Consider the following 27,744-nt stretch of genomic DNA (forward strand, 5'->3'; position numbering starts at 1 on the left):
TCAGCAGGTCAGGCAGCGTCCAGGGAAAGAGAACCAGAGTGAACGTTTCATGTTGAAGATGTTTCGCTGCCTGGCTGTGGATTGTCTCGGCACCTTTGCTCTTTGGCTTAGATTCCCTGCATCTGCAGTATTTTGCTTCATCAATCTACAGACAGACAAAGGCTCAGCCAGTGGGGCCTGCTTTGTGCTGGGGAGGGTGGGGAGGGAGAAAAAGGGGGAATTCCACAGCCCCGGGCTTCCAGGGAGGGCAGACCTGTCCGTGTGAACAGGGGACGTTATTGATGCAGAAGAGAGCAGACTTGGAGATGGTTCCTGAGTTGGGAAGAGTTTGGATATTCACCAGGTATGAGGTAGCTGAAATATGGAGCAGCTCAGAGCTGCTGAAATGTTGCCTGGTTACAGGGCAGGGTGACAACTGTGATGTTGCCTGGTTGCAGGGCAGGTTGAGTGCGCTGGGTATGCTGATGTAGCTGGTAGATGGGGTCTACAGTGTGGACCCCACCAACCTGTCTCCGCACCACGTCACGCCGACCATCGTACACCATTCCACTGTTCCTCCCACATTCCCTCCATTTATCACCACTCCCCACACACTAAGGGCAATCTACAGAGGGCCAATTAACCTATAAACCCGCATCTCCTTTGGATTGGGGAGGAAACCGGAGCACCCGGAGGAAACCCACGCAGTTAGGGGTTATGGTGAGAAGGCAGGAAAATGGGATTAGGAGGGAGAGATATATCAGACATGATTGAATGGCAGAGTAGGCTTGATGGGCCGAATGGCCTAATTCTGCTCCTATCACTTATGACCTTATGAGAACATGCAAACTCCGCACAGACAGCATCACAGGCCTGATGACTGCACTATGAGGCAGTAGCTCTACCCGCTGCGCCCTGTGTTGGAAGGGATGAGTTTGTGGAGCAGAATGTTCCTGGGGCGGTGTTGGGGTGAGAGGGACTGACTTCCCTCATAGACTATGTGTGACACACACCACTCCCCCCCCCCCCACCCCTCCCCTCACTCTTCACTCCTCCTTGCCCTCTGACCATTCATTCTGCACTACCACTGCTATCCCTTTCTCCCCGCACTGCTGTAGCCGGAAGTTGTTCCACTGTGGGGATGGGCAGTTTATCTTTGACCAAATCACCAAGTACATGGCTTGGGAAGTAGGGAGGAAATATTAATTGTGTTTAATAGCCTTGTCTAGGAGGTTGTTGTGTCGATTGGGGAGATTCCCTGGAGAAGCAGTGTGTGCAGATCGAGCTTGTGTGTGAGGAAGGAGGCACTGAGTCATACACCGGCAGCTCGTCTCACCACTGCTTGCTGTGCAGTTAAAGACTCACAGACGCTTCCTATCCAGCAGTTACTCACGGCAATCTGCTCATGAACTGAGACATGAGGGAGCTGGCAGGACCGAGAGAGCTTGTTGGCTGTGTTAGTGTTGCACTGTAAGTGACTGCATGTTGTTCATTAAACTCACTGATCCTGGTGTCCAGCAGTGGCTGCAGTTGTGAGTTTAATGAACTCCTGGACAGAGTGTTCACAACACTCGTACATCCTCAATAAACACCCCCCACCCAGAGCTGAGCAGGAAAACAGTGCGGGAGCGCCGCACTGTGGGAGGGGCGGTACTGAAAGATCCCTGTACAATTTAAAACATTTTTCATTATACAATACTTTTATTCAGAAAATAAAAATAAACATACAGCGTATTAACACGACCAAAGGCTGCCTATGTTGACAGTTTACAAACAAATGGTCATCAGATTAATATAACGCCAACTTTATCAGCAATACACTCGACCTCCTGCGGTGACCAGCGTTCACGGAAGGCCTACAACGTCCCCGTGGACACCGCGCGTTCCCTCTCCAGGGACGTAGGCCCGGAACAGGGTCAGACAGCCAACCCTGGTGCGGCCATCGACTACCCGCTGCCTGGACCCGCGAATGGCCATCTTGGCCAGGCCCAGGAGCAGACCGACAGGGAGATCCTCCCACCCCTACCCCCTCTGTACTGGGTGCCCAAATATCAGGAGCGTGCCGCACTGTGGGAGGGGCAGTGCAGGGAGAGCGTTGTTCTACAATGCCTTTCTTTGCTCTGCCGTGAGTAATTCTGTTCATGTTTCTGCCTCCTGGCTCTGACTCAGTGCTGTCACTGGGAGGTACTTATGCCCATTTCTTTCCCCATCACTGATACTGATGCAAAGTCACGATGCACTCTCCCTGCTCGCTCCTTCTTTTAATTTAAAATGTCACCGTTATCTGCCTCGTTCAGCCCACATTACTCTGACAACCCATTCCCTGATAAAGTAGTGAATGAATTGTTGCTTCTGCTGGCTCTCGTGCTTGTTTCTCCCCGCCGCTCCTGCCTCCCTCGCGCCTCTCACCTGCACCTATATCTGCTCGCCGCTCCTTCTGAGAACTTTTAGCTTCTCCCTCACTTTCACCTGACAGCAATTTTTATCTTGTCGCGACATTCTTACCCTCTTGGCTTTAAACTGATTCTATGTCACTTGTGCTTTTGTTGTCGACAAAAGTTCCTGTACTCCTCCCGTTTCTTACTGTTGGTGTCTGGGGCGATCATTGTCCTGTAAGCTGTTTAAAGGCCTGACCTCCCAATCTTATTAATAAATGTAATTTTTTTTAAATTTTAGTAATCTTTGTGTAATATTAACACTTGTTAAAATTTATAAATCTAGTTTTTGAATTTCCAGTACCATCGCAAAGAAAGCAGAATAATGTAGCTTTGGTCAGTGCCTGTGCTGTAACCCCAGGTAATTGGGAGGAACCTGCATCAGTACACGGGATCAGCCCCACACCTCTGCCACCCGACACTCCTGCCCTGAAGATGCGAACATACACCATGGCTCTTGCAGTGCTCTGTAAGGGAAATCATTCACACCCAGACTAACCCACGTTTGTGACTGTTTCTTTAACCACTTGCGTTTTCTTACCAGAGACAGAGGTCATTTGGCCCATCGAGTCTGTGCCTGCTCTCAAAGCAATCCCATCACTGGCTTCCCCCCACATTTCCCTGCAACCTGCTGTCTTGGTTTGCAGGTGGGATCTTGGTAGTAATTCACACCTCAGCCCCCTCCCACTCTGGGTGATGCAGGGTCTGGGTAGTAAGGGCTCAGCGGGATAAGGGCCAAATGCCGGCAAATGAGACTCGTTCCGTTATAAACCTGGTGGGAATGGAGAGGTGGAGGGGGGGGGGGCCCGTTTCTGTGCTCTATAGTTCTGACTGCCTCTTATGTCAAAGCCATGTCCCTAGATCCTGACTCCTAGCTCGGGCAGCTGGATTTGCATTTTTACCGGCAGCATTCATTGATTATTAGGTTGGTTAATTGATCGGTTGATCGATAGATTGATTATTAGGTCGGTCAACTGTCGGGAACAGCACTGCACCCGTAATGTTCCCACCAACATCCCCTATCATACAGTGTCCTCCCTCCCCTGGCCAACCCCCTCCTCATTGTGCAGACTCTACGAAGAGATCCTTACTGCACCGTCAGAAGCCCCCAAAACCTGGTGCGCATGGGGAGAGGAAGGTACAGTGGCTGGGTAGGGAGTTGTGGAGTGCAGTGGCTGGGTAGGGAGTTGTGGAGTGCAGTGTTTAAGGAGGTGCAGACACGTGATAGATCAGTCATTGGGGGATTCAGCTCCAGGTTGGTTTATTGTTGCATACACCGGCAATGAAATTCCCTGTTCACATGCAACGCACAAAGTAAACTAGATACACACAGCAATGATCAATGCAATGTGAAATGGTGCAAAAAGACACTAAGGTGCACCGAATGAGGTAGAGTTGAGCGTGAGAGTGGACGGCAGCGCCTGTAGGAAGGGGGTGTGGAAGAGGTGATGGGTTCAGGAGTCTGATAACTGTGAGGAAGATGTTCTTCTTGTCTGGATCTCTGGGCTTTCAAGCTCCTGTATCTTCTCCCAGAACGTAGAACAGGGAAAGGGGATGGTCAGAGTGGCAGACATCATAGAAACATAGGAAATAGGTGCAGGAGTAGGCCATTCGCCCTTTGAGCCTGCACCGCCATTCAATATGATCATGGCTGATCATCCAACTCAGTATCCCGTACCTGCCTTCTCTCCATGACCCCTGATCCCTTTAGCCACAAGGGCCACATCTAACTTCCTCTTAAATATAGCCAATGAACTGGCCTCAACTACCTTCTGTGGCAGAGAATTCCAGAGATTCACCACTCTCTGTGAAAAATGTTTTTCTCATCTCGGTCCCAAAATACTTCCCCCTTATCCTTGTTCTGGACTTCCCCAACATCGGGAACAATCTTCCTGCATCTAGCCTGTCCAACCGCTTAAGAATTTTGTAAGTTTCTATAAGATCCCCCCTCAATCTTCTAAATTCTAGCGAGTACAAGCCGAGTCTATCCAGTCTTTCTTCATATGAAAGTCCTGACATCACAGCAATCAGTCTGGTGAACCTTCTCTATGGCAAGAATGTCTTTCCTCAGATTAGGAGACCAAAACTGTACGCAATACTCCAGGTGTGGTCTCACCAAGACCCTGTACAACTGCAATAGAACCTCCCTGCTCCTATACTCAAATCATTTTGCTATGAAGTATCATACTATCAGGTAGTATCATTGATGATACTACCAGCCTTCCTGATGCCACGCACGGCGACGGAGAAGCTAAGGTTGATGAAGTAGAGAGGTGGATGGTTTTGGGAGGTCAGGACTCTGAGAAATGTCAGGGTATCTGGTGACAGACCAGTCCCAGCCTAACGCCAGTATCAGTCATTGTGTACACCCCAGGCACAGGTCATGGGATGAAGATTCCTTCCTCTCCCACCCTCTCCCTGTGAACGTGCTTTTGTGGTGAATAAAACTTCCTTTTCTCTTCTCATCATTCAGCTGATCAATTTAAATCCCTACCCTGTGCTGTTTGATCCCTCTGGTTAGGAAATGGGTCTTTCGTATTTACTCTAGGTCCCTCGTCATTTTGCACTTAATTAAATCTTCCCTTGGCCTTCCCTACTCCAAAGTAAATAAACCCAGCTATTCCATTCTTTCCTCAACAGCTAAACTATTCCCATTGTGTCACTGTTCCCACAGATCTTCTCTGAACACTCAGTGCAATCTCATCCCTCCCACGTTGCGGTGACAGGGCAGGTTCGCAGTGCTGGAGCTAAGGTCTAACACTGTGAAAGAGCTAACTCGAGCACCATTCCCTTTAATCTGTGTCTCAGCTAATACAGGAAAACATTACCTCCCCTTTCCCAGCTACAGTCTGTGGACATCCACTCCCTCTCCTCCTCCACACCGCCCAATGTTCCCATTTGTTGCACCGTGCTTTGCCTTATTGTGCATTGTTACGGATGCTGTAACAGGATGCAGTGAAGAATAACAGGACTGTACAGAGTAACATGGATTAACGACAGCCTACTCAGTTCATGTGCTACCCTGTTTTGAGGCTGTAACCCGATGGATAAGGGAACTAATGCATATGAGAAGACACAGTGCTGGAGTAACTCAGCGGGTCAGACAGGATCACTGGAGAACGTGGTTTGGGACCCTTGGGTCGGAATAAACAGGCCGGGCGCAGTTCCTTGTGGGTGTTGAGCCTGGTCTAGAGGGAGCTTCACTCTTTGTCTGACCTGTGCTGTCCCTATGGTAAATGGGCCGAGGTGTTGCAGACACAGTTCAATTCAGATCATTGTGAGGTGTTACGTTTTGGAAAACCAAATGAGGGCAGGAGTTACGCAGTCAACGGCTCGACCCTGGGGAGTGTTGTAGTGGATCCAAGGGGTGCAGGTACATCGTCCCATGCAGTCGGCGAAACAGGCAGACAGGGTGGTGAAGGCAGGGTTTGGTACGCTGGCCTTCATCGGTCTGGGCATTGAGGGCAGGAAATGGAACATCATGTTACAGGGTTACAAGATGCTGGTAAGGCCACGTGTGGAGTATTGTGTACATTTCTGGTTGCCCTGATGTCGTTAAACTGAAAAGGGAGCAAAAAGGATTTATGAAGAAGGGTCCCGATCTGAAATGTCACCTATTCATTATCTTTACAGATGCTGCCTGACCTGCTGAATCACTGCAGCAATTTGTGTCTTGCTCAAGATTTCAGTGTCTGCAGCTCCTTGTGTCTTATCTTTATGAGGATATTACTGAGATGCGGGGTTTGAGTTAATGAGAGACTAGATAAGCTGGGTCTTACCTCCTGGGAGCACAGGAGGCTGAGGGGTGTCCTTACACAGGTTTATGAAACATGAGGGGCATCAGAGGGTGGTGGGTACATGAACCGAGTTGCCAGAGGAAGTCATAGAGGCTGGAACAATCACAACATTTAAAAGTTACATGGACAGGCATGTTATGGAGAATAATGGAGGCAAGTGGGACTTGCTCAGTCAGGCAACTTGGTCAGCATGGACGAGTTGGGCTGAAGGGCCTGTTTCCATGCTATACAGCTCTATAACACAGTGACACTGTCTCTTTGCTCCATTCCCCACAGCCCAGGAAATTGCCAATCATAATATCAACCCTCGTAGAGCAACTGCTGTTGGAAGGTACACAAACAAATCTGGAGAAACTCAGCGGGTGCCGCAGCATCTATGGAACGAAGGAAATAGGCAACGTTTCGGGCCGAAACGTTGCCTATTTCCTTCGCTCCATAGATGCTGCTGCACGCGCTGAGTTTCTCCAGCTTTTTTGTGTACCTTCGATTTTCCAGCATCTGCAGTTCCTTCTTAAAAACTGCTGTTGGGAGTTGTGTTTGATGCTCGATTTATCGACATGCGTTTTCTCTTTCTCTCAGAATGTCTACCAGCCTCCAGCTCCTGCTCCGGTTCCAGCTCCGGTTCCGGGTTCCGCTCCAGTTCCAAGGCCAGAGGATGAACTTAACCGTCTGACAAAGAAGCTGTTGTTCGACATGGAGAATCCACCATCGGATGATTACTTTGGTAAAGAAAACCAGTGGCGGCTTGTCTGATCCAGATGTGTCTGTATTTCTGCCGTCTCTCCCCGTGCGAACATAGTAACAGTTTTCATTGATGGAGCCCTCTCCTCCCTCATCCTACAATACTTTACTTGCTCGACGCATCAGTGAAACACCAGTCACTACAGTGCCTCTCACTGTAGGAGGGATCACCCTCAACATATCCCTTTGAGTCCAGTGGCTGCTTTAGTAATCCCCAAATACCAGTAACAGAGAGCTTTCTCTCTCAGTAGGCGGTGCTGCATGGTAGCCGCAGAGGTGCTGCAGGGTTCCTGCGGTGTTGCTGCGGAGATGTTGCAGGAAGGAGCTGTAGGGCTGCTGCAGGGATGTGCTGCATGGTTGCTGCAGCGGAGGAGCTGCAGGGCTGCTGCACAGGTGCTGGCAGTAGAGTGGCCGGGACCCCAGTGCTGACAACGCAGGCAGTGTGCGGAGGGAGCAGGCTGGGGGAGGGTTGCTGCATCGCTCCATGTGCTGCATGTTCAGTGTTGGGATTGATTTGGCGAGACAGCTCGAGGGTCTGGCAGGATTCCTGTGTTTCCAGGGAGAAGGCGTTTGGTGTTTGCTTGATTATGTTGCTGGAGAACAGTCCGCTGGCAGCAGCCAAGGAAGCTGGAGAACGCTGCTTGTGAATCACAGGGAGGATGCCATTCAACCCATGCGGCTGTGCTGGTTCTTTGGATGAGCTGTCTGATCAATCCAGCCCTTTCCTCACAGCCCTGAGCATCTCCCCTCTCCAGGGCTGGGCTGGGCTGGGCTAACTAAATGACTAGCCTGACGAGGGACAGAATGGCCTCTCCTGGGCTGGGGAAGGAACCTCAGACCTGACTCCTCCTGCTTCCTATTTACTAGCGCCGGTCTCCTCCCTGCCCATGTTGATCCCATAGAGTGTTCATTCCAGTCGCCGCTGCACCATGGGAGCTGCACTGCTGCTCCCTGCGGTCCCCCCCCCCATTAATGCAGCCATTGCGCGGGTGTGACCTGGCAAGCGAGTGAATCTCTAGTTCCCTTCTGCATATCTCCAACCTTCCAACCTTCCTCCCACCTCTCCAGGAGGGAAGGGGAGGTGTAGAGTGGAAGTGAGGCTTTTATTTACCAAAATATAATTTAAATTAACTATTTACAAAATAATAGACACAAAAATACAACAACAAAAAACCAACACCATAATACAAAATAAACAAATATTCTTAAATATTATATAATTATTTCCCTATATTGAGGATACCCTCCACCCCATGCTGTGCACATGGGTTCCGGAAATCCTCCATGGAGGCTCTGGACAGCGCGTAATCCCATTCCAAAACCACCCGGGCGCGGACGTAACCCCGGAATAGGGGCAGGCAGCCGGCTCGGGTAGAACCCTCTTCTGCCTGGCGCCGTGACTCGAGGATGGGCAGCTTGGCCAGGCCCAGGAGCAACCCAACCATGACATCTTCGGCCCTACCCTCTCCCCTACGCACAGGGTGTCCAAAGATGGGGATGGTGGGTGAGAAATTCAGCCAGAAGGCAAGCAGCAGCACCTTTAGGTATTGGAACAGGAGCTGCAGCCTCACACACTCCATATACACGTGGAACACAGACTCTTCCAGCCCGCAAAAGTGGTGAGTCTGTGAACCGCGAGAGAAACAGGTTGCAAATGACTCCTTTAGGCGGCTTTGGGGGTGTTAGTAAGAGACCAACTGAAATTGGAGAATACTGGCTCGCCTGGGCAGGGTGGAGGGATCCCTGTGGGAGGAAGGGAGGGGTGATGCTGTTTCCTTGTGGTGGAAGTAGGGGGGGTGGTCTTACTCTGGGGGGGGGGAGGGAAAGGGAAGGAGGTGGTCACTCCATGGTGGGGGAGAGGGAGGGTGGTGGACTCTGTGGGGGGAGGGAGGGACAGGGAGGGTGGTGGTCACTCCATGGTGGGGGGGAGGGAGGAAGAGGGAGGGTGGTGGTCTGTGGGGGTAGGGAGGGAGAGGGAGGGTGGTGGTCTCTGGGGGGGAGGGAGGGAGAGGGAGGGTGGTGGGCTTTGTGGGGGGGAGGGAGGGTGGTGGGCTCTGTGGGGGGGAGGGAGGGAGAGGGAGGGTGGTGGGCTCTGTGGGGGGAGGGAGGGAGAGGGAGGGTGGTGGTCTCTGTGGGGGGAGGCGTGCCGCGGCCGGTGGTCCCCCTGCGTTGCTGGGTGTGGGGATGACATTGCCCATCCTGTTGCAGGACAGTGCGTGCGCTGCGGGGAGAGCGTGGTTGGCGAGGGAGCGGGCTGCACGGCCATGGAGCAGGTGTTCCACGTGGACTGTTTCGCCTGCGTCACCTGCGGCAACAAGTTGCGGGGACAGGCCTTCTACGCTGTGGACAAGAAGTCGTACTGCGAACCCTGCTACATCGTGAGTGTCGGGGAAATGGGAGCAGCGCGCGCGGGAGGGGAATGGGGGTTCGAGACTCCCCTGTGATCCCTCACCCTGGGGTCACCACATCCCAGTGACCCCTCACCCTAGTGACCGCTCATCCCGGTGTCAGCACATCCTCGTGACCCTTCACCCCAGTGACCACACACCACGAAGCTGGATGCCATCAAGCTAGAAGGAGTGCGGAGATTTATGAGGATGTTGCCAGGGCTTAAGGGCCTGGGCTATAGGGGGAGCTTGGACAGGCTCGGACTTTATTCCTTGGAGTGCAGGAGGATGACGAGTGATCTTATAGTGTATAAAATCATGAGAGGAATGGATAGGGTGAATGCATGTTCTTTTACCCACCGTAGGGGAATCCAGAACCAGAGGGCAGAGGTTTAAGGTGAGACGAAAAAGGTTTAATAGGAAGCTGAGGGACAACTTTTTCACCCAGAGGGTGGCGGGTATATGGAATGAGCTGCCAGAGGAAGCAGTTTAACAACATTTTTAAGACATTGGACAAGTACATGGACAGGAAAGAATTAGAAGGGTAGGGGCCAAATGCAGCAAATAGGCTGGCTTAGATGGAGCATCTCGGTCGGCATGGGTGAGTTAGTCCAAAGGGCCTATTTTCAAGTTGCATGGCTCTGTGACTAGGAGGTGTGACAGTGGATGGTGCCAGTTACAGGGCAGGTCCTACAGCCAGTCCCACCCTCAGTCCAGCACAGTCTTGTATGTACTAATCTAGTCAATGATAATGTGCAACCCTTAACAACCCCTTCCAGGCCTCTGAATGATTCAAATATGCCCAAAGTCTCAGAGGAGCCTGCGATCAAACTCAACCTGAGAAACACTGTTCATCAATTTTACAAATGTCCATCAACAAAGTACTGGAGGATATGACAGCTCAATCTTGCTGGCAATGTGTCCTGTGTGGGAGCCCCCGGTGAGGGGGTGTAGGGGCCAGTAACGTGTCTGATGATGTTGGGCCCTTGAAATGGGAGCCAGCCTGCCTTCTCCAGCAGGTCCATCTGTGAAAGTGGGCGAAGTGCTCACATGCGAACCTCGACCTGTCTCTAGACCCCCAGCCTTTCTCTGGGCCTCAGGGTCTGTGCTAACTCCAGCAGCCTGGTGTCCTCTTTTCATTACTAATTTCCTGTTTAAGCATCTCCCTTCATTTTAAATCCTTTTGAGATCTCCCCTGTCATTAGTTTTCAATCCCCACCACATGCTTCCTTTTCTCTCAGTATCCCTCGACACCCAGGGCTCCCTGTATTTGTTACCCTTGGCTTTTAACTACAGGAAAATGTTGGGGCTTTGAACTCTTGTTATTTCTGCTTTGAATGCTTTTCACTGTGCAGATGTAGCCTTACCTGCAGTAGATGCTCCCAGTTTACCATTGCGACTTCCTGTCTTATTTTAATAGAATTTGCTTTTCTCTAATTTAAGATCTTTATTCCTAGTCCACCCTGATCTATTTCCATAACTACTTTGCAATATACAACGTTGCGGGGCATTGAGAATAAGAGTCAGGAAGTCATGTTGCAAGCTTTATAAAACGTTGGTCAGGCCGCATTTGGAGTATTATGTGCAGTTCTGGTTGCCCAATTAGAGGAAGGATGTGGTGGCTTTGGAGAAGGTGCAGGAGAGGTTTACCAGGATGCTGCTGGGATTAGAGCTGTAAGGAGAGGTTGGACAAACGCGGATTGTTTTTCTCTGGAATGTTAGAGAATGAGGGGAGAGCTGATAGGTGTTTATAAAATTCTGAGAGGCATAGATAGGGTAGACAGTGGTGGGGGTCTGGAAGGTGCTGCCAGGGGTGGTGGTGGAGACCGATACGATGGTGCCATTTAAGAGGCTTTTAGATAGGCACATGGATATGCAGGGAATGGAGGGATATGGATCATGTACAGTCAGAGAAGATTAATTTATCTTGGCATCATGTTCGGCACGGTTCCTGTGATAGAAACATATAAAATAGGCGCAGGAGGAGGCCATTTGGCCCTATGAGCCAGCACTGCCATTCATTGTGATTATGGCTGATCATCCACAATCAGTAACATGTGCCTTCTCCCCATACCCCTTGATTCTGCTAGAGTTCTATCTAACTCTCTTTTAAATCATCCAGTGAATTGGCCTCTACTGCCTTCTGTGACAGAGAATTCCACAAATACATAACTCTCTGGGTGAAAACGTTTTTTCTCATCTCAGTTTTAACTGGTCTCCCCTTTATTCTTAGACTGGTTCTACTCCCCCAACATTGGGAACATTTTTCATGCATCTAGCGTCCATTCCTTTTATGATTTTATATGTCACTATACGATCCTCTCTCATCCTTCTAAATTCCAATGAATACAAGCCCATTCTTTCCAATCTTTCCTCATATGACAGTCCCGCCATCCCAGGGATTAACCTCGTGAACCTACGCTGCATTGCCTCAATAGCAAGGATGTCCTTCCTCAAATTAGGCGACCAAAACTGCACACAATAATGTACTGTTGTATGTTCTATCCCACAATGTCCCCCCAACACTGACACGACAGGTTACCTGTCCCAAGATGTGGTCCTCCAACCTCATCTACTATATCTGTTGTTCAAGATGTGGACTCTTATACATCGGCGAGACGAAATGCAGACTGAACGATCTTCGCAGAACACCTTTGCTCAGCCCGCCTGAACCAACCTGATCTCCCAGTTGCTGGACACTTTAATTCTCCTTCCCATTCCTACACCGACCTTTCTGCCTTTGGAGGAACAGCATCTCATATTTTGCTTGGGCAGCTTGCAGCCCAGTGGTATGAATATTGATTTCTCTCACTGATGAAGGGTCTCGACCCAAAACGTCACCCATTCCTTCTCTACAGAGATGCTGCATGTCTCCCTGAGTAACTCCAGCATTTTGTGTCTACCTTTGATTTCTCTCACTTCAGGTAGCCCCGGCATTCCCTCTCTGTCTATCCCTCCCCCACCCAAGTCGCACTAGCTTCTGATTTTCACTCTACAGAGAGCTTACAGTGGCCCGTTTCCTTTATCATCATTACTTTTTTGCATATCTTTCATTCATTGTTCTTTATCTCTCCACATCACTATCTACATCTCTCGATTCCCTTATCCCTAACCAGTCTGAAGAAGGGTATCGACCCAAAACGTCCAGTGATGCTGCCTGTCTCGCTGAATTACTCCAGCTTTTTGTGTCTATCTTCGGTTTAAACCAGTATCTGCAGTTCCTTCTTACACGTTTTGTTCAGTAATGCGCCTCTCCTTGCTCTGCCTACTCACATTTAAATAGATGGACCAGCTACTCCTTTAAATCCTTTAAATTGAAAGTAGATTTAAAGTTTGAGATTTATGAGATCTGACACAGAGGGTGGCTGAATGAAGAGGTGGTGGAGGCAGGTGCAGTAACATTGGTAGAGAGGCATTTGGCCAGGAACTGGATAGGAAAGGTGCAGAGGGATATGGGCCTAATGCGGTGAATGGTACTCGCAGTCAGCAGGTTGTGGCAGCGTCAGGGCCTGTTCCTGAGCTGTCACTATTTGAAACAAGTTTGAAACAAGTTTATTCATGGATAACCCCTTGAGATGGACAGTCATCTCGTTTTCGAGGGGGTCCAACATAGAACATACAGCACAAGACATAACATACATAGAGGCTCTCATTGACCCACCTACCCACACACCAATCCCAAAACCCCTCCATCCCCACTTGTTATAGTTTATAATAATTGTTAATTGGCTTTACATATCCAATAATAATAATAGTTATGTGTTACAGCATAATGTTGATGCATAATACCATATACCACCTATCATACATCGTACGTTAATACATACTATCAACATTATTACATGATATATTATTTCATGATATTGTGACATAATACAATATAAGACCTTGTTACACTATGCAATACAATAATACATAAGTGTAATGGCCATGCATATACAATAGTTATGCCAAATGATCACATACAGAGCAAGCTAGATAAAGGAGCTCGAAGACTCTAATACTAGAAACAGGTACATGGTTTTATAAGGAAGGGTAAAAGTGTATTTTTAAATAGACGAAATGAGCTAATAGTTCTTATGGTACTAGGCAGAGTGTTCCAGTCAGAAGGAGCTTTGAATTTAAATGCACGTCTCCCAATTTCTTTGTTAGTTCTTGGAATGAAAAAGAAGGGTTGCTGAATATGTCTTAGTGAATATGAGGGTGTGTATGGTAATAGGTCTTGTTTTAAATAAGAAGGGTAATTGAGATGGATGCATTTAAAGATGAACTGGAACCAGTGGTAGCATCTTCGAGTGTGGGGGGATAACCAGCTTAGAGTTTCGTACATAGAACAGTGGTGAGTTATATATGGACACCTTAAAATAAATCTGCAAAGACTACAAACCTGCAAACTACATTGAGGGGTTGAAGATGTGTATCAAATGTATTCTGATTGACAATATCAGCATAATCCAGTGTTGGTAGTAGTAGTTGAGAGACAATTATTTTTCTCATCTGAAAGGTGAAACAATTTATATGGCGGTAAAGAATAGCTAGATTACAGCTGAACTATCCTTGCTTCTATTCTAGCAACCTACGCTGAGGGGTAACTTACAGCGGGCAATTAACCTACCAACGAGCACGTCGTTGGGGTGAGAGTTAATTGGAGCCCTTGTGTGAAACCCCATCCAGCCACAGGGGGAACGTGCAAACTCCACATGCACAGTGCCAGAGTTCAGGATCGAACCTGGGTCACTGGAACTGAGGCACAATTGTAGTGCCAACATATCATCCCTCATCCATCTCTCCCCCTCCTCCCTCATCTCAATTCTCTCTTCTCGTCCTATCTCTCAATTTCCCTCCACTGTCACACTCCTCCCCTCCCCCCTTTCCATCTCTCCTCTTCTCTTCATTGAGATGGCCACATTTGGATGTTCCGTGCCTTTGGCAGTGTGTGTTTGAGTGTGGCCCAGTGCCCTTTCCCCCACATCCTTTGCATTCTCTGTACAAGTGAAGCAGCCAGTCTTTAAGCTCGGCTCTCCCCGGCCAGTCCCAGCAGCGGACGGAGTGCCAGCTCTCAGCTCCCCCACTTTTACTTGGAGCTTGCAACCTTTGAAAGAACATACGAGTCAACTTGACAAAACCTTTAGGATTTTGACACCTTGAAGCCTGCCGTCTCCTAGTGAGAGTGGACCAAGTTGTTTCAACCTGAACAAGCAACAGTATTGAAAATGTCTACCTTCTCTCTGCGCCAACAATGCCAAACATAACAGATTTTCACCGAGATCCCACCGTACATAGTGCTCCCTCAACACGGCCATTCCACAGTTCCTTCCATCCGACATAGTGAAAGCCTTGCCAAAGTTTAACTTTGGAATCTGAACTATATTTGTGCGGATCTTTTTATAGATTGAAGTGCAGGCATACTAGGGTTTGGAAACTTGATTTCCAGAGGCTCTGTGTTAGGTTGCTGGCAGGAATTTTTATTACTCCCCAATTTAACAACTGCAGCAATATTTTTTAAATTATCCATTTTGAGAGAGGTGCCAGTAACCTGGCGTTCACTGCCCAGCTCTCCTGTTCCAGGTGCTCATGCCACTTTGTGAAGGTTTTGCTTCAACTCAGGGGCCATATCAGAGTACGATAAGGGTCAGTTATGAGTCTAGGATTAAAGTCACTTCTCGACCCAGGCTGGATAAAGACAGCACACGTGGTCCTTGGGTAGACACAAAATCTGGACTCAGTTTGATGAAGGTTTCGACGCAAAACGCCACCTCTTCCTCTACCCCAGGGATGCTGCCCGTCCCACTGATCTTTGGTGTAAACCAGTATCTGGGGTGAGGGTGGGGATTGGGGTGGGAAACAACAAATGGGACAGCCCTGCCCACGTTTGTACAAGCAGAGAATGCTTGATAAAGAGCAATAAAACATGACTAGACTTTGAAGGCCAGGGTTATCTGGGAGATAATGAAGTGTACTTAGGTACACAGCCTCACGTCAGTGTGCAGTCCTGTATGTCTGGGAGGGGCAGACTGCTTCAGAAACACGCGAGTTATTAATTGACGTTTCTTCATCACTGAGGCTTTCTGTTCATGAACACAGTTGTTCTGTAACTGGACTGGTTTCCACACAGCTGGTTACAGGTGCAGGGACCGCACTTCCTGACGGGAGCAGGATGCCTGAATTCCATGAAGTAAGCGTGGAATAAAGAGCAAGTCTGAGAAACTGTGTGAGAGAACTGCCAGTCTCTCTTTAGTGCCGGTGAGGTTCATACCCGTGCTGGCAGGAGGGAGTGTCAGCTCTCACCGGGTCTGGCCAGGGTCTGCCTCCAGTCCCACAGCCCCTCCCCCCCCCCGGTCACCACTGCCCCCTAGACTCCCCTCTGCCCCATCGTGTCAGTGGATGAGGTGGGTCAGGGTCAGCTCTGACCTTCCCCGGTGACCCCGGCACTAACGGCGGCCCTCAACAGCACAGGCATACCGAGCGTCCAACTCCCACTTCACATTGGGGGCTCCCGGCTGCCAGACATTTTGATTCATCTCGCCCTCCCCACTCCAAGTGCCTGGTCTCAGCCTCACCCTGACCCTCAGCCTCACTCACCCTCAGCCACATCTTCCTCATCCTCCTCACAGCCGCAGCAGCACATCATTCTCCATGGGGTCATCTACAACCCAACAGCATGACCATTGAGTTCTCCAATTACCCCTAACCCGCACCCTCTCTGTCTCTTTCTCCTGTCTATCCTGTTTCTCTCACACCTCCCTTCCCAGCCCCCCATCACCCTGTTTCTTTCCCCTCATTCCACCTCCTCCATTATTCATCTTTCAGTGCTCATCCCTCCCCTCCCACTGTTCCAATCTGCCCCCCCCCCCAAACTACGGCACGAATCACAACTCTGCTATGCTTTGCTGTGTCTTCCTTCATCTCTCTCTCTGTCTCTCTCCCTCTCGCTCCCTCTTCCTCTGTCTCTGTCTCTCTGTGTCTGTCCTTCGCTCTCCCTCTCTCACCCTTCCTCTGCAGTCTCTGTTGAACACGGTGACTGTGTTCGCTGTAGAGCTGTTAATCACATTCTGCAGTGTCCCCACTGTGCCTATTTCACTTATTTCGCAAGTTGTTGATGAATCTGCTCCATTGCTGTTCAGACAGCGAGTTACAGAGAGAAGAATGATTACCCGTCACTTCCTTTTTTAACTTTTGCACTCATCGTAAACTGTTCTTTTGGTAATTACAGCTCTTTCCCTGCAGGGCGTCTCTGCTACTTTATTGAGCATATTTTTCTTCTAATCCCTTCCAAGTGTTTATCGTAAACCAGCTTTGACCAGTCACGCTCCCAGCCCATTGGATTGAATCTCACCCACACATGCTGTTTGAATTTGATCACAATGTGATCACACGTAATTAGATCTTCACTTAACGGCTTCCTTCTCTTTATTTAATGTCCAGCTTGTTACCTGTACAATCATAACCTTAAACAGCTAGGCATCCCTGAATAAATGGTGTAGTGGCTAGAGGGGGAATTAGCAAATAGAAAGAACACAAAGGATTCGTGAATAGATGTGTATTGAGCTAGTTGTGTAAAGGAGATGTGCAGGGCAAGTTTTTTTACACAGAGGATAGTGAGTGCCTGGAACGTGCTGCCAGGAGTGGTGATGGGCAGATACAATAGTGTTGTTTAAGACTTATGGATAGATGGATACATGGATATGCAGGAATTGGAGGGATTTGGATCATGTGCAGGTAGATAAGAGATGGTCTTGACATCATTTTCGGCACGGACTGTGGGCCGAAGCTCAGAAGGGTACGCAGAGGAGAATGTGGAGTCCCAAACACATCTGATTACAGGTGGAACAGGGTCGAGGGGCCTACAACTAATTCATATATTTGTAAAAGCAGAGGGCTTTAATTGAATCTGTGCAAAACATTGGTTTGGTAGAGGTTTTATCCGATCAGGTCAGTTACTTTGGAAGAAGGTCCATGAGAGATGGTAGGCCGTTTCAGGGACAAGGGGCGGCTGCAGTGACAGGGGACGGCTCCAGTGACAAGGACGACTCCAGGGTTAGACGGCAGAGGCTGTTCTTTTTTTAACCAAAAATTATTTTATCAATTATTTACAATAATGTTTAGAGTACAAAATAAAACAAAACAAAACCCACCACCATAATACAAGACAAACAAATATACTAAATAAACGATTATACAACTATATTACAATCCTTATTGAGGATGACTTCCTTCCCACGTGGAGCCCGACGGTACTGGAAAGGTTGTTCTCTTTGGCGCCGGTCTCACCCTCCCCTCTCTCTCTCCCCTGTTCCTGCCAGAGCACCCTGGAGCAGTGCAGTGTGTGCTCGCGGCCCATCATGGAGCGCATCCTGCGAGCCACTGGTAAGGCCTACCACCCCCAGTGCTTCACGTGCGTGGTGTGTCACCGCAGCCTGGACGGTGTGCCCTTCACTGTCGACACCACCAACCAGGTGCACTGCATCGACGACTTCCACAGGTAAGTGTCTGCACTCCCAGCTCCCTGCCCAGTACCCTAGCCCGGCTCCCCATCCGGCCCCCACCCGAAGCCCTGCCTGGCCCTGGCCCCTTGCCCAAACACCTGCCTGACTCCCGCACAGCCCCCCCCATCCAGCCCCCTGCCTAACACTCCGCCCGAACTCCCGCCTGGCCACCCCCCCTCCGCCCTGCCTCCCACTGCATCGACGACTTCCACAGGTAAGTGTCTGCCCTCCCGGCTCCCTGCCCAGTACCCTAGCCCGGCTCCCCACCCGAAGCCCTGCCTGGCCCCGGCCCCTCGCCCAAACCCCTGCCGGGCTCCTGCATGGCCCCGACCCCAGCCCCCCCCCCCCCCCCCCGGCCGAGCCTAGTACTACCCACCTATACAACGTGTTAGTCTAATGTCATGTGTAATGCCCGGTGTGTGGACCCATGTCATTTGTCTCGTGTGCGTTCCCGTGTCCCGTGTGCGTTCCCGTGTCCCGTGTGCGTTCCCGTGTCCCGTGTGCGTTCCCGTGTCCCGTGTGCGTTCCCATGTCATGGCTCTGCCCCCCACAGGAAGTTTGCACCGCGTTGCTCTGTGTGCGGTGAGGCCATCATGCCGGCTGTGGGACAGGAGGAGACCGTGCGCATCGTGGCCCTCGACCGTGACTTCCACGTGCACTGCTACCGCTGCGAGGTACTGTACACACGTCGGGGGGGAGGGGGGGTGTCTCTGCCACCACAGGTAGCCAGGTACTGCAAATATGCCAGGGGCAGGGGCTGTGGGGGAGGTACAGTGTGGGGGTCGGTACAGAGTACTGCAGGTGGGGGCACACAGGTCAGCCATGCTCGGTGACGCTATGATACCTTTACACAGGGAGCCCCACAGATAGATCAGGTGAGCTTTAGCACGGATCAGCCATGATTCGGTACCAGAGACCGGGGCTAAATGAGATATACAAGTCCATTGGCGTTGCCCCTTTGTTTACAAAAAGACGTAGAGAGAATCCAGTGAATTACAGGCTGGTGAGCCTCACGCAGTGGTAGGGAGCTAGCAGAGGGCATAACCATATAACTATATAACAATTACAACACGGAAACAGGCCATCTCGACCTTTCTAGTCCGTGCCGAACACGTATTCTCCCCTAGTCCCATATACCTGCGCTCAGACCATAACCCTCCATTCCTTTCCCGTCCATATAACTATCCAATTTATTTTTAAATGATAAAAACGAACCTGCCTCCACCACCTTCACTGGAAGCTCATTCCACACAGCCACCACTCTCTGAGTTAAGAAGTTCCCCCTCATGTTACCCCTAAACTTCTGTCCCTTAATTCTCAAGTCATGTCCCCTTGTTTGAATCTTCCCTACTCTCAGTGGGAAAAGCTTATCCACGTCAACTCTGTCTATCCCTCTCATCATTTTAAAGACCTCTATCAAGTCCCCCCTTAACCTTCTGCGCTCCAAAGAATAAAGCCCTAACTTGTTCAACCTTTCTCTGTAACTTAGTTGCTGAAACCCAGGCAACATTCTAGTAAATCTCCTCTGTACTCTCTCTATTTTGATAGGGATAGGATTTACTTGCATTACAGAAGACAATGGGTTAATGAGGAACAATCATCGTGGCTCTGTACACGGCAGGTCGTGCCTTCATAATCTGAGTGCTTTGAGGAGGCAACAAAAGTGATGGATATGGGGCAGTGGATGTTGTCTCCATGGATTTTAGTGAGGCATTTGATAAAGTCCCCTTTGGTAGGCTGATGCAGAAGACTAAGATGCATGGGACTAACAGTCAATTGGTCGCATGGGTTCAGAACTGGTTTACTGAGAGAAGGCAGGGTCGACCGTTATCTTGGCTGGAGGCGTGTGACCACTGGTACTCCGCAGAGATCAGTGCTGAGGCCTCTGCTGTTTGAGATGTATATATTTTAAATTAGTTAGTAAACTAGTAAGTAACCAACTTACTAGTTTTGGAGTTGCAGACAGTGAGGAAAGCTGTCAAAAGGTACAGCGGGATGTAGATCGATGTCAGATTTAGCAGAGAAATGGCAGATGGCATTTAATCAGAGCAAGTGTGAGGTTTGAATGTAAGGGAAGTATACAGTGAATGGCTGGATCCTTAACAGCATTGATTTACAGAGGGTCTAAATGTGTAGCTGTCTGAAAGGGGCGACACCAGTAAGAGTGGTAAATAAGGCATATGGTATGCTTGCCTTCATACGTCGGGCATGGAGTTTAAGAGTCAGAGTGTACTGCTGCATCTTTATAAAACTTGTTAGACCACATTTGGAATATTGTGTGCAGTTCTGGTTACCCCATCACAGGAAGGATGTGGTAGCTTTGGAAAGGGTGCAGAAGAGGTTTACCAGAATTATGGCTGGGTTAGTGGGTATAAACTTCAGGGAGAGGTTGGATTATTTTTGCTGGAGCATTACGGATTGAGGATAGACTGATATATAAAATATATAAAATTATGAGAGGCATACAGTAGATAGGGTAGAACTTTTTATCCCTAAACAAAGACTTTTTCCCCAAACAAACAAAGTCAAAGACTGGACAGCATAGTTTAAAGGTGAGAGGAGCAAAGTGTGATGGAGATGTGCAGGGCAATTGTTTACACAGAGGGTTGTGGGGGCCTGGAATGCGTGGCCGGGGTGGTGGTAAAGACACATACGATCGTGGTGTGTAAGAGGATTTTAGTCAGGCCCATGGATATGTGGGGACTGAAGGGACAGGGATGATGGTAGTGTGGAGACACTGATGTTGGTGATCTGTTTCCCAGGACTGTGGTTCCCCGTTGTCGGACGGCGACACCCAAGGGTGCTACCCCCTGGATGGTCACGTCTTCTGCAAGACCTGCAATGGCCAACGCATCCAGGCCCTGACGGCCAAAGCCAGCACCGACCTGTGAGGCCATGCAGCGGTACGCCTGCCCCCCCACCAAAGATCTACAGCTGCACTTTCTCCGCGCGCCTTCACCCTCCCACATCTCCACCCACCGCGTCCCAACCCCTCCATGCTCTCTGTCCCCGAACCCCTCCCTGCCACTCGCTCAGACCCACTGCCAGGACTACGACCAGGTACGGGAACAACACGCACCCAGTTAGCGCTGGCACCTGCTACAAGCAACAGCCCGCGTGCCCAGTTGCACCTGGCACCAGTGAAGGGGCAGGAGCCGGGGCCTGGCTCATAGTGAGCCGTAGAGAGACAGCCCCCCAGTACCCACTCACTCTCCATCCCTGCTGTTTGCCAAGGCTGCGTGCTCACTCTCCATCTCTCACACTCTCTCTCACACTCTACGTCTCACTCTCACTCCATGTCTCTCTCTCTCCCACCCTCCATGTCTCTCTCACTCTCTGTCGATGTCTCTCTCTCTCCCCCTCTCTCGCTCTCTCTGTTTCTCCACCACATCCCCCACTCCGTGCCTCCTGTGAACCCGCTGACTCTCGGCCCCAGCAGTGTGTGGGGTGGTTGAACTCCACAGGTAGGTGGTTGATGCGGCAGTGGGCGGCTGGGATGACGGCTCGGGCCGGGAGCTGCTCCCTCGAGCACGGCTGGGGCTGGGGTTCCAACACCAGGGTGTTGCCAGGGGACAATGGCAAGAGTGATGCCAGCAGTTGGGGGAGTCTGGTGGGGCGGCACAGGTGGGGCGGCACAGTGACACAGTGGCAGTGTGCCTTACAGCGCCAGAGCTCCAGGTTTGATCCTGACCATGGGTGCTGTTTATGTGGAGTTTGCACATTCTCCGAGTGACTGTGTGGGTATTCTCCGGGTGCTCTGGATTGCTCCCACACTACCAGTGGTAGAAGTGTCAGGACAGTAGTGTTGGGGTAGAAGTGCCAGGGAGGTAGTGTCAGGACAGTAGTGTCAGGGCGGTAGTGCCGGGCTATGAGGGTGGAGCTCGTGAAGTTGTTGACAGGAACAGCAGGAGTGGGATAAAAATGGGACCATGCGTTCTTGCTTTGTGTTTGTACAGGAAGGAATAATATTTACTTCTGGCAGCCAATAAATGAGTAAAATCACTTTTATTTAGCTCTGGGAATCTGCATTGCAATGAGAATAAATAGGTTGACATTGAGAATCTCCCTGCTTTGGCGAGGAGCTCACAGTGCCAGAGTGGATTAGAGAGCGCAGCGGTGCGGGGGTCAGATTAGAGAGCGTAGCGGTGCGGGGGCAGTTTAGAGTGCACAGCAGTGTGGGAGCGAATTAGAGAGCTCAGCGGTGCGGGGGTCAGATTAGAGAGCACAGTTGTGCGGGGGCAGATTAGAGTGCACAGCAGTGTGGGAGCGAATTAGAGAGCTCAGCGGTGCGGGGGTCAGATTAGAGAGCGCAGTTGTGCGGGGGCAGATTAGAGTGCACAGCAGTGTGGGAGCGAATTAGAGAGCTCAGCGGGCTGGGTAAGCGTTAGGCACATCTGACCATCACTGGCCTGGGTTGAACACAAGAACAATTGTTTCTCCAGCCAGTGTGAAATGACCAGGCAGACGGTGTGAATGTGTAGTGACGCTCAGTAACGCTGCTGGAACAGGAATAATGGTTATTGTTCCGTTGCTGCTCTGACATCACACTGACCTCACTGTCCACATATAAGGACCACACCGTGCACAAATATATTCCAAGTAAATTACCCTGATAAATGGCATCAGCAAACGTTGGTGGCTGTTTAATACGATTAAATAAAACAGCCATCATTAAACCACTGACGTTTCTTCACCTCAGCTCTGTGCAAAGGGACTCGGGGATACACATGTTCGCAGAAGTTCACCACATTCCACAATTTATATACAACTTTTATAAAACATTCCTAAATATATTGCTGACATTTCCAAGATTACAGAACGTACCTGGTTTGTAGAACCCCTTTCCTGATTATTCATGACTTTCCAGGTCATGGAATACATTCTTAGTTTAGCGACATATTCCCGGGTTGCCGGGACCAATCCCAGCCATGCCGCTCCAGTAACGTTGCTGGGGTTCGCACCCAGGAAGCAGCTTCTCTCCCAGGGCCACAGCCAACAGCAGCACCATCTGGTGACAGAATCTAGTCATGATGTCGTACAGCACAGAATCAGGACGTTCAGCCCATCTCATCCATGCACATCCACCTTCAATCCTATTTATCCGCATTAGGACTGTAACCCTCTAATCCTTTCCTACCCCCATACCTATCCAGGGCACAGTTCTAGTAGGAACAGATTTGTCCTTGTGTAACACTGGGTTACAGTACCGGTGGGGACAGGTCTGTCGCTGTATAACACTAGGGTACAGTACTGATGGGGACTGGTCCGTTGCTGTATAACACTGGGGACAGTACAGTGTAGGAAGGAACTGCAGATGCTGGTTTATACCGAAGATAGACACAAAATGCTGGAGTAACTCAGCGGAACAGGTAGCATAACTGGAGAGAAGGAATGGGTGATGTTTTAGGTTGAGACCCTTCTTCAGACTGGGCATTAATCTCACTCAGTTTTGAAGAGGGTCTCGACCGCAAACATCACCCATTCCTTCTGCAGCATTTTGTATCTATGGGGTACAGCACCAGTGGGCACGAGTCTGTCACTGTATAACACTGGGGTACAGTACTGATGGGGACAGGTCTGTCACTGTAACACGGGCACAGTACTAGTGGGGATGGGTCTGTCACTGTGTGTTCCAAAGGGGCACAGCTGTGCTGAGACAGGCATGGTGTTATATCTCGGGAGGTTCCTGATCTCTGCCGGTGGAGTTCATACCTCACTGTGAATTTTTACTGTCACTAATCTCTCTTTTTCCTTTCTGTCAGCTTCTATGCTGTGTCATTACTTTTGGTGGTGGAGAGTGTGAGGGCAGCCTTGTGGATTTCTATGCAATAAACAAAATGCTGTCTGGACAATCATTGTATAAAGCGGTGGTGTGCAGGGCTGTGGTGTACAGGCCCTGCTCATCACCCCCTGCACTTAATGTGCTCGGCTCAGGGTGGATTATTTCTGCCACCTGGTGGATTCACTGCCACTGTGCTCCTAAAATCAGTGCAGTGAATGCACACCCGGTGAAATTAGTGCCCAGTGACTTCACACTAAAATCAGAGCACAGTGAATCCACACTGAAATCAGCACAATGAATGCACACTGTGAAATCAGCACAGTGAATGCACACTGTGAAATCAGCACAGTGACTGCATACTGTGAAATCAGAGCACAGTGAATCCACACTGAAATCAGAGCACAGTGAATCCACACTGTGAAATCAGAGCGCAGTGAATGCACACTGTTAAATTAGTGCCCAGTGACTGCACACTGTGAAATCAGAGCACAGTGAATGCACACTGTGAAATCAGCACAGTGAATGCACACTGAAATCAGAACACAGTGAATGCACACCCGGTCAAATCAGCGCCCAGTGACTGCACAGTCAATGAAATCAGTGCAGTGACTGTACATTCTGTGAAATCAGTCCATAGTGATTGCACACCTAGTGAAATCAGCGCAGTGAATGTGCACCGGATTAAATCAGTGCCCAGTGAGTCGGCACTCGGTAATTCATTGCCAGACCTGGGTATGGTGACTTGATCTGTAACCTGTTCTGTAAATTTCAGTTGTAGTTAATCAATGCATTATTGCTTTAACTAAATATTAATCTTTAAAACACTATTATTACGCTGATGTATTTCTAATCACATGTAATGATCTGAAACTGTTCACTGAGGAGAGATAATGAACAAAGTTAAAGTGTCTTCACAACATAAGCTTCTGGCCAGTTACTGTCGGTGGATTTTATCAACACTGTCTACTTGTAGCCACACTACATATTTCAGATAAATTGCCATCTTACACCAAATTGCACAATTGCAGGATTGGCTGCAGCTAATTTTTTGTTTTGTATTTGTTATTTACTTAAAGTCTTCCTCAACTCGAGCTTCCCCTGAGAAAGGCTTCAGTCAGAGGCGGGAGAGGAGTGTTAGGGGCTGGATCTGGTCCGGGGATGTCCTGAATTCAGTGGTACACAGTCACTTGTGATAAACGCCTTGACATGAGGTTGGGCTGTGACTCCCTGACTGAAGCGAGTGGGGACTGACATACTGCGGGTGCAGTTATAGATCGACACCTTCTGTTTCTGTCCCTGTCAGACCACATTGTGCCACCACAGCAGAAACATCATCACCCCCCATCCACCCCTGTCCCGTTCCACCTGTCCCGGCCCGTGCACTGCCCGATGATCTCAGAGGCAATACTGATGGTTCTAGGGACAAGGGAAAGATCTGCCAGAATTCACAGCGCTGACATGGGCGTTAGGTGTTGCTGTAGTAAGTTGGCAGTGGGTGTGACTGACCAGTGAGGGACTGTGTACACAGGGGGAGTCAGCAAGGACACTGCCTGGGAAGCAGCCTGTGGTTGGAGGACAGACACGCCACTGTATTTATTCCTGGCACATTGGGTTTGTGTATGAGTACCCATGAAGCAGTCTAGGACTGCACACTACAGAGGTTAAAATCATTAAATGTGTTCTCATTGAAACGATCAGCTTGACTGGAGCTGCCTTCCCTGACTAGAGTGTCTAGATCCACCTCAATCTCCAAGTCCACCCAATTCAGCACCACCTCACTACCAGCTTAGTCCATCCCATCGCCACCTCCCAGCCAATCCATCCCATCATCCCCACATCATTCCCAAATGGAACAATCCATTCCCACATCATTCCCAGCCAATCCATCATAAAATCATTCCGGGCCAATCCATCCCAACATCTCCACATCAGACCCAGCCAACACATTGCAGTCCAATGAGTGGGATGCAGAACCTGGGCAGAATCCAGAGACATGAGTTCACACAACTGCTGCATCGAAGTAAAATGTAGTTGATAGAACGATCATGAGTCCACTGGATTGCCATAAAAATCCAGGTGGTTCCCCAATCTGCTTCCTCCCTCAGTGTGGCCGACAATGTGGTCAACACTACCTGTCGTCCCAGTGACCATCCCTCCCTGAGGGAGAAGACAAAGTGCCTAATGCCAGTCTAACACAGATCGCCATCCACTCTCAAACCAATCAGACTCATCCCAAGCCATAGGCAATGTGCTTTAACACAACCACCTGAAGTCAGGGCTATGGGAGGAACACACACACAGAGAGCAATAAAATGGAACTTAGTGTGATCAACAAGTTGGACTATATATACTGGTATAAACTGAAACTAAAGCATTTTATACATCACTTTAAAATGTATTTTGCTTCGCCATCACTTGTGATTGTATTAATTATATTGATATTTCATCCTAAAACCATATGTTTGTTTGAAATGCGTTTCTATTTTCATTTGAGAGAAGCTAAGATTTGCAATCAGTCTTGGCCATTCACTTCTTGCTATTGGGATTTATATTCATTTTATGAAAACACACTACTCAATAAAGGGTTTGCCACATTCACAAGCATATGTGACGTGTGATTTATTCTGAAAGTGAAATAAATTTGCACCTTGGGTTGGATTGTTGGATCCGCACCATCAGGCCCCAACGTCAGAGGCCAGGCCAGGCACGGGATGGTTCAGGACCCGGCATTGACACGGGTAGTCCCAGTGACCCCGTCAGACCCAGTGACCTGGGCAGACCCCGCGGCACATGTCTGGTCAAAGCCAACAAGTTCTACAGGGGAAGTTGCGATCTTGGTTTCAATATCAATATTATTCCAACACAAGGCAGGAGCTGGCCAGAGGACGCAAGGTCGTACAGCGAGTGACATTCACAGTGAGAGTCCAGGGTTGATGTATTCCCATTGGCATGAGGCTAATGTGTCAGGTTGGAGAGCAGAAAGACAGGCGTGGAGGGGACGCTGGATAATTCAGGGTGCAGAGTGACGGTTTTCAACAACGTATTGAAAGTCTTAGTGCAGTTGGGATGGGATTCTGTTAAAAAGCTGGTGGACCCAAACCAGAGGTACCTAACATTAAGCTGAAGGCATGAGACACAACCCCATCCCTGCTGGCGAGAAGAGATGGAGTTGTCACTGATGATGGGAAGGTCAGGACTGAAGCGTGGATTTATGAAGGGTTTCGGCCCGAAACGTTGCCTATTTCCTTCGCTCCATAGATGCTGCTGAACCCGCTGAGTTTCTCCAGCTTTTTTGTGTATCGTGGATTTATGAAAGCCGTTGGGATTGAAGCCAGGCTCAAATAGTACCTGTTAAAAGAGACCAGAATGTAAACTTGTAAAAGCCTACGTCAGGCGATGATATTCTCTAAAGCAGAAAATCACAGCAACTAAAGAGGCTTCTCAGCTCCAAAACCAAAGTAAAGATGGCGACTCTGGGTCCGGCCCAACTCACAGCTCAATGTTTGACAATGCAGAGAGATCTCCCACCTGCAAACTCAGCTAAAGACCGCGCCACTTCACCAGGGATCGTGGGAAAGCTGCGGCAAAGGTTGACTGGAATGGCACTTGAACAGAGGGATGAACCCGTTCCCCACGGAAAACACGGATAGGGTTAGCTCGGGGAAGGACAGAACAGGAAGGGCTTCGATTGAATGGGTGTAGGGGTTTACACCCCTGGTGACACCAGAACTAGGGCTCAAAAACATCCCACATGAAATTCCATGGAAATTCCTTTCCCCATGGACGGGGGGGGGGATTACTGGGGAGGATTACTGCTCCAGAGAAGTGGATGGGGTGAGCAGGCAAGATGGTTGAAGATGGGATGGGGAACGGATTGTGGGGCAGGGTGCAGGAGAAGGCCGAATGGCCTGTTTCTGTGCTGTACTTCCTGCACGTCTGCCTTTCGGACATTAATGTCGGGGTTTTTTTATCTGGGGACCCTGACTTGGCTCTGCACAGTGCTGGCATTCCTATAGTTTTCCAAGAGCCAAGGTGAAAATCTGTTTTATAAAAGTTCAATGAAACTTTACGCTGCACAGAAAAGCCCAGGCACGCAAATAGCGATTGGACGGTGATTTACGATCAGTTCTGGAGCAG

General features: G+C 49.5%; 1 protein-coding gene across 4 annotated transcripts in view; it reads left to right on the forward strand.

The window, feature by feature from the left end:
- The window catches only part of LOC116979824 (lipoma-preferred partner homolog), a 159,894-nt gene extending 138,013 nt beyond the window's left edge, over positions 1-21,881 (forward strand). For all 4 annotated transcript variants that reach the window (XM_033031694.1, XM_033031697.1, XM_033031695.1 and 1 more), the window contains 5 exons: positions 6,791-6,935; positions 9,161-9,330; positions 17,643-17,821; positions 18,379-18,499; positions 20,588-21,881. In XM_033031694.1, coding sequence (XP_032887585.1) covers positions 6,791-6,935; positions 9,161-9,330; positions 17,643-17,821; positions 18,379-18,499; positions 20,588-20,716 — 744 coding nt within the window. In that variant the 3' untranslated portion in view covers positions 20,717-21,881. The remainder of the gene's footprint in view (positions 1-6,790; positions 6,936-9,160; positions 9,331-17,642; positions 17,822-18,378; positions 18,500-20,587) is intronic.
- Positions 21,882-27,744: the final 5,863 nt, after the last annotated feature.

Source organism: Amblyraja radiata, chromosome 13, assembly GCF_010909765.2.
Source record: "Amblyraja radiata isolate CabotCenter1 chromosome 13, sAmbRad1.1.pri, whole genome shotgun sequence".
Classification (NCBI taxonomy): domain Eukaryota; kingdom Metazoa; phylum Chordata; class Chondrichthyes; order Rajiformes; family Rajidae; genus Amblyraja; species Amblyraja radiata.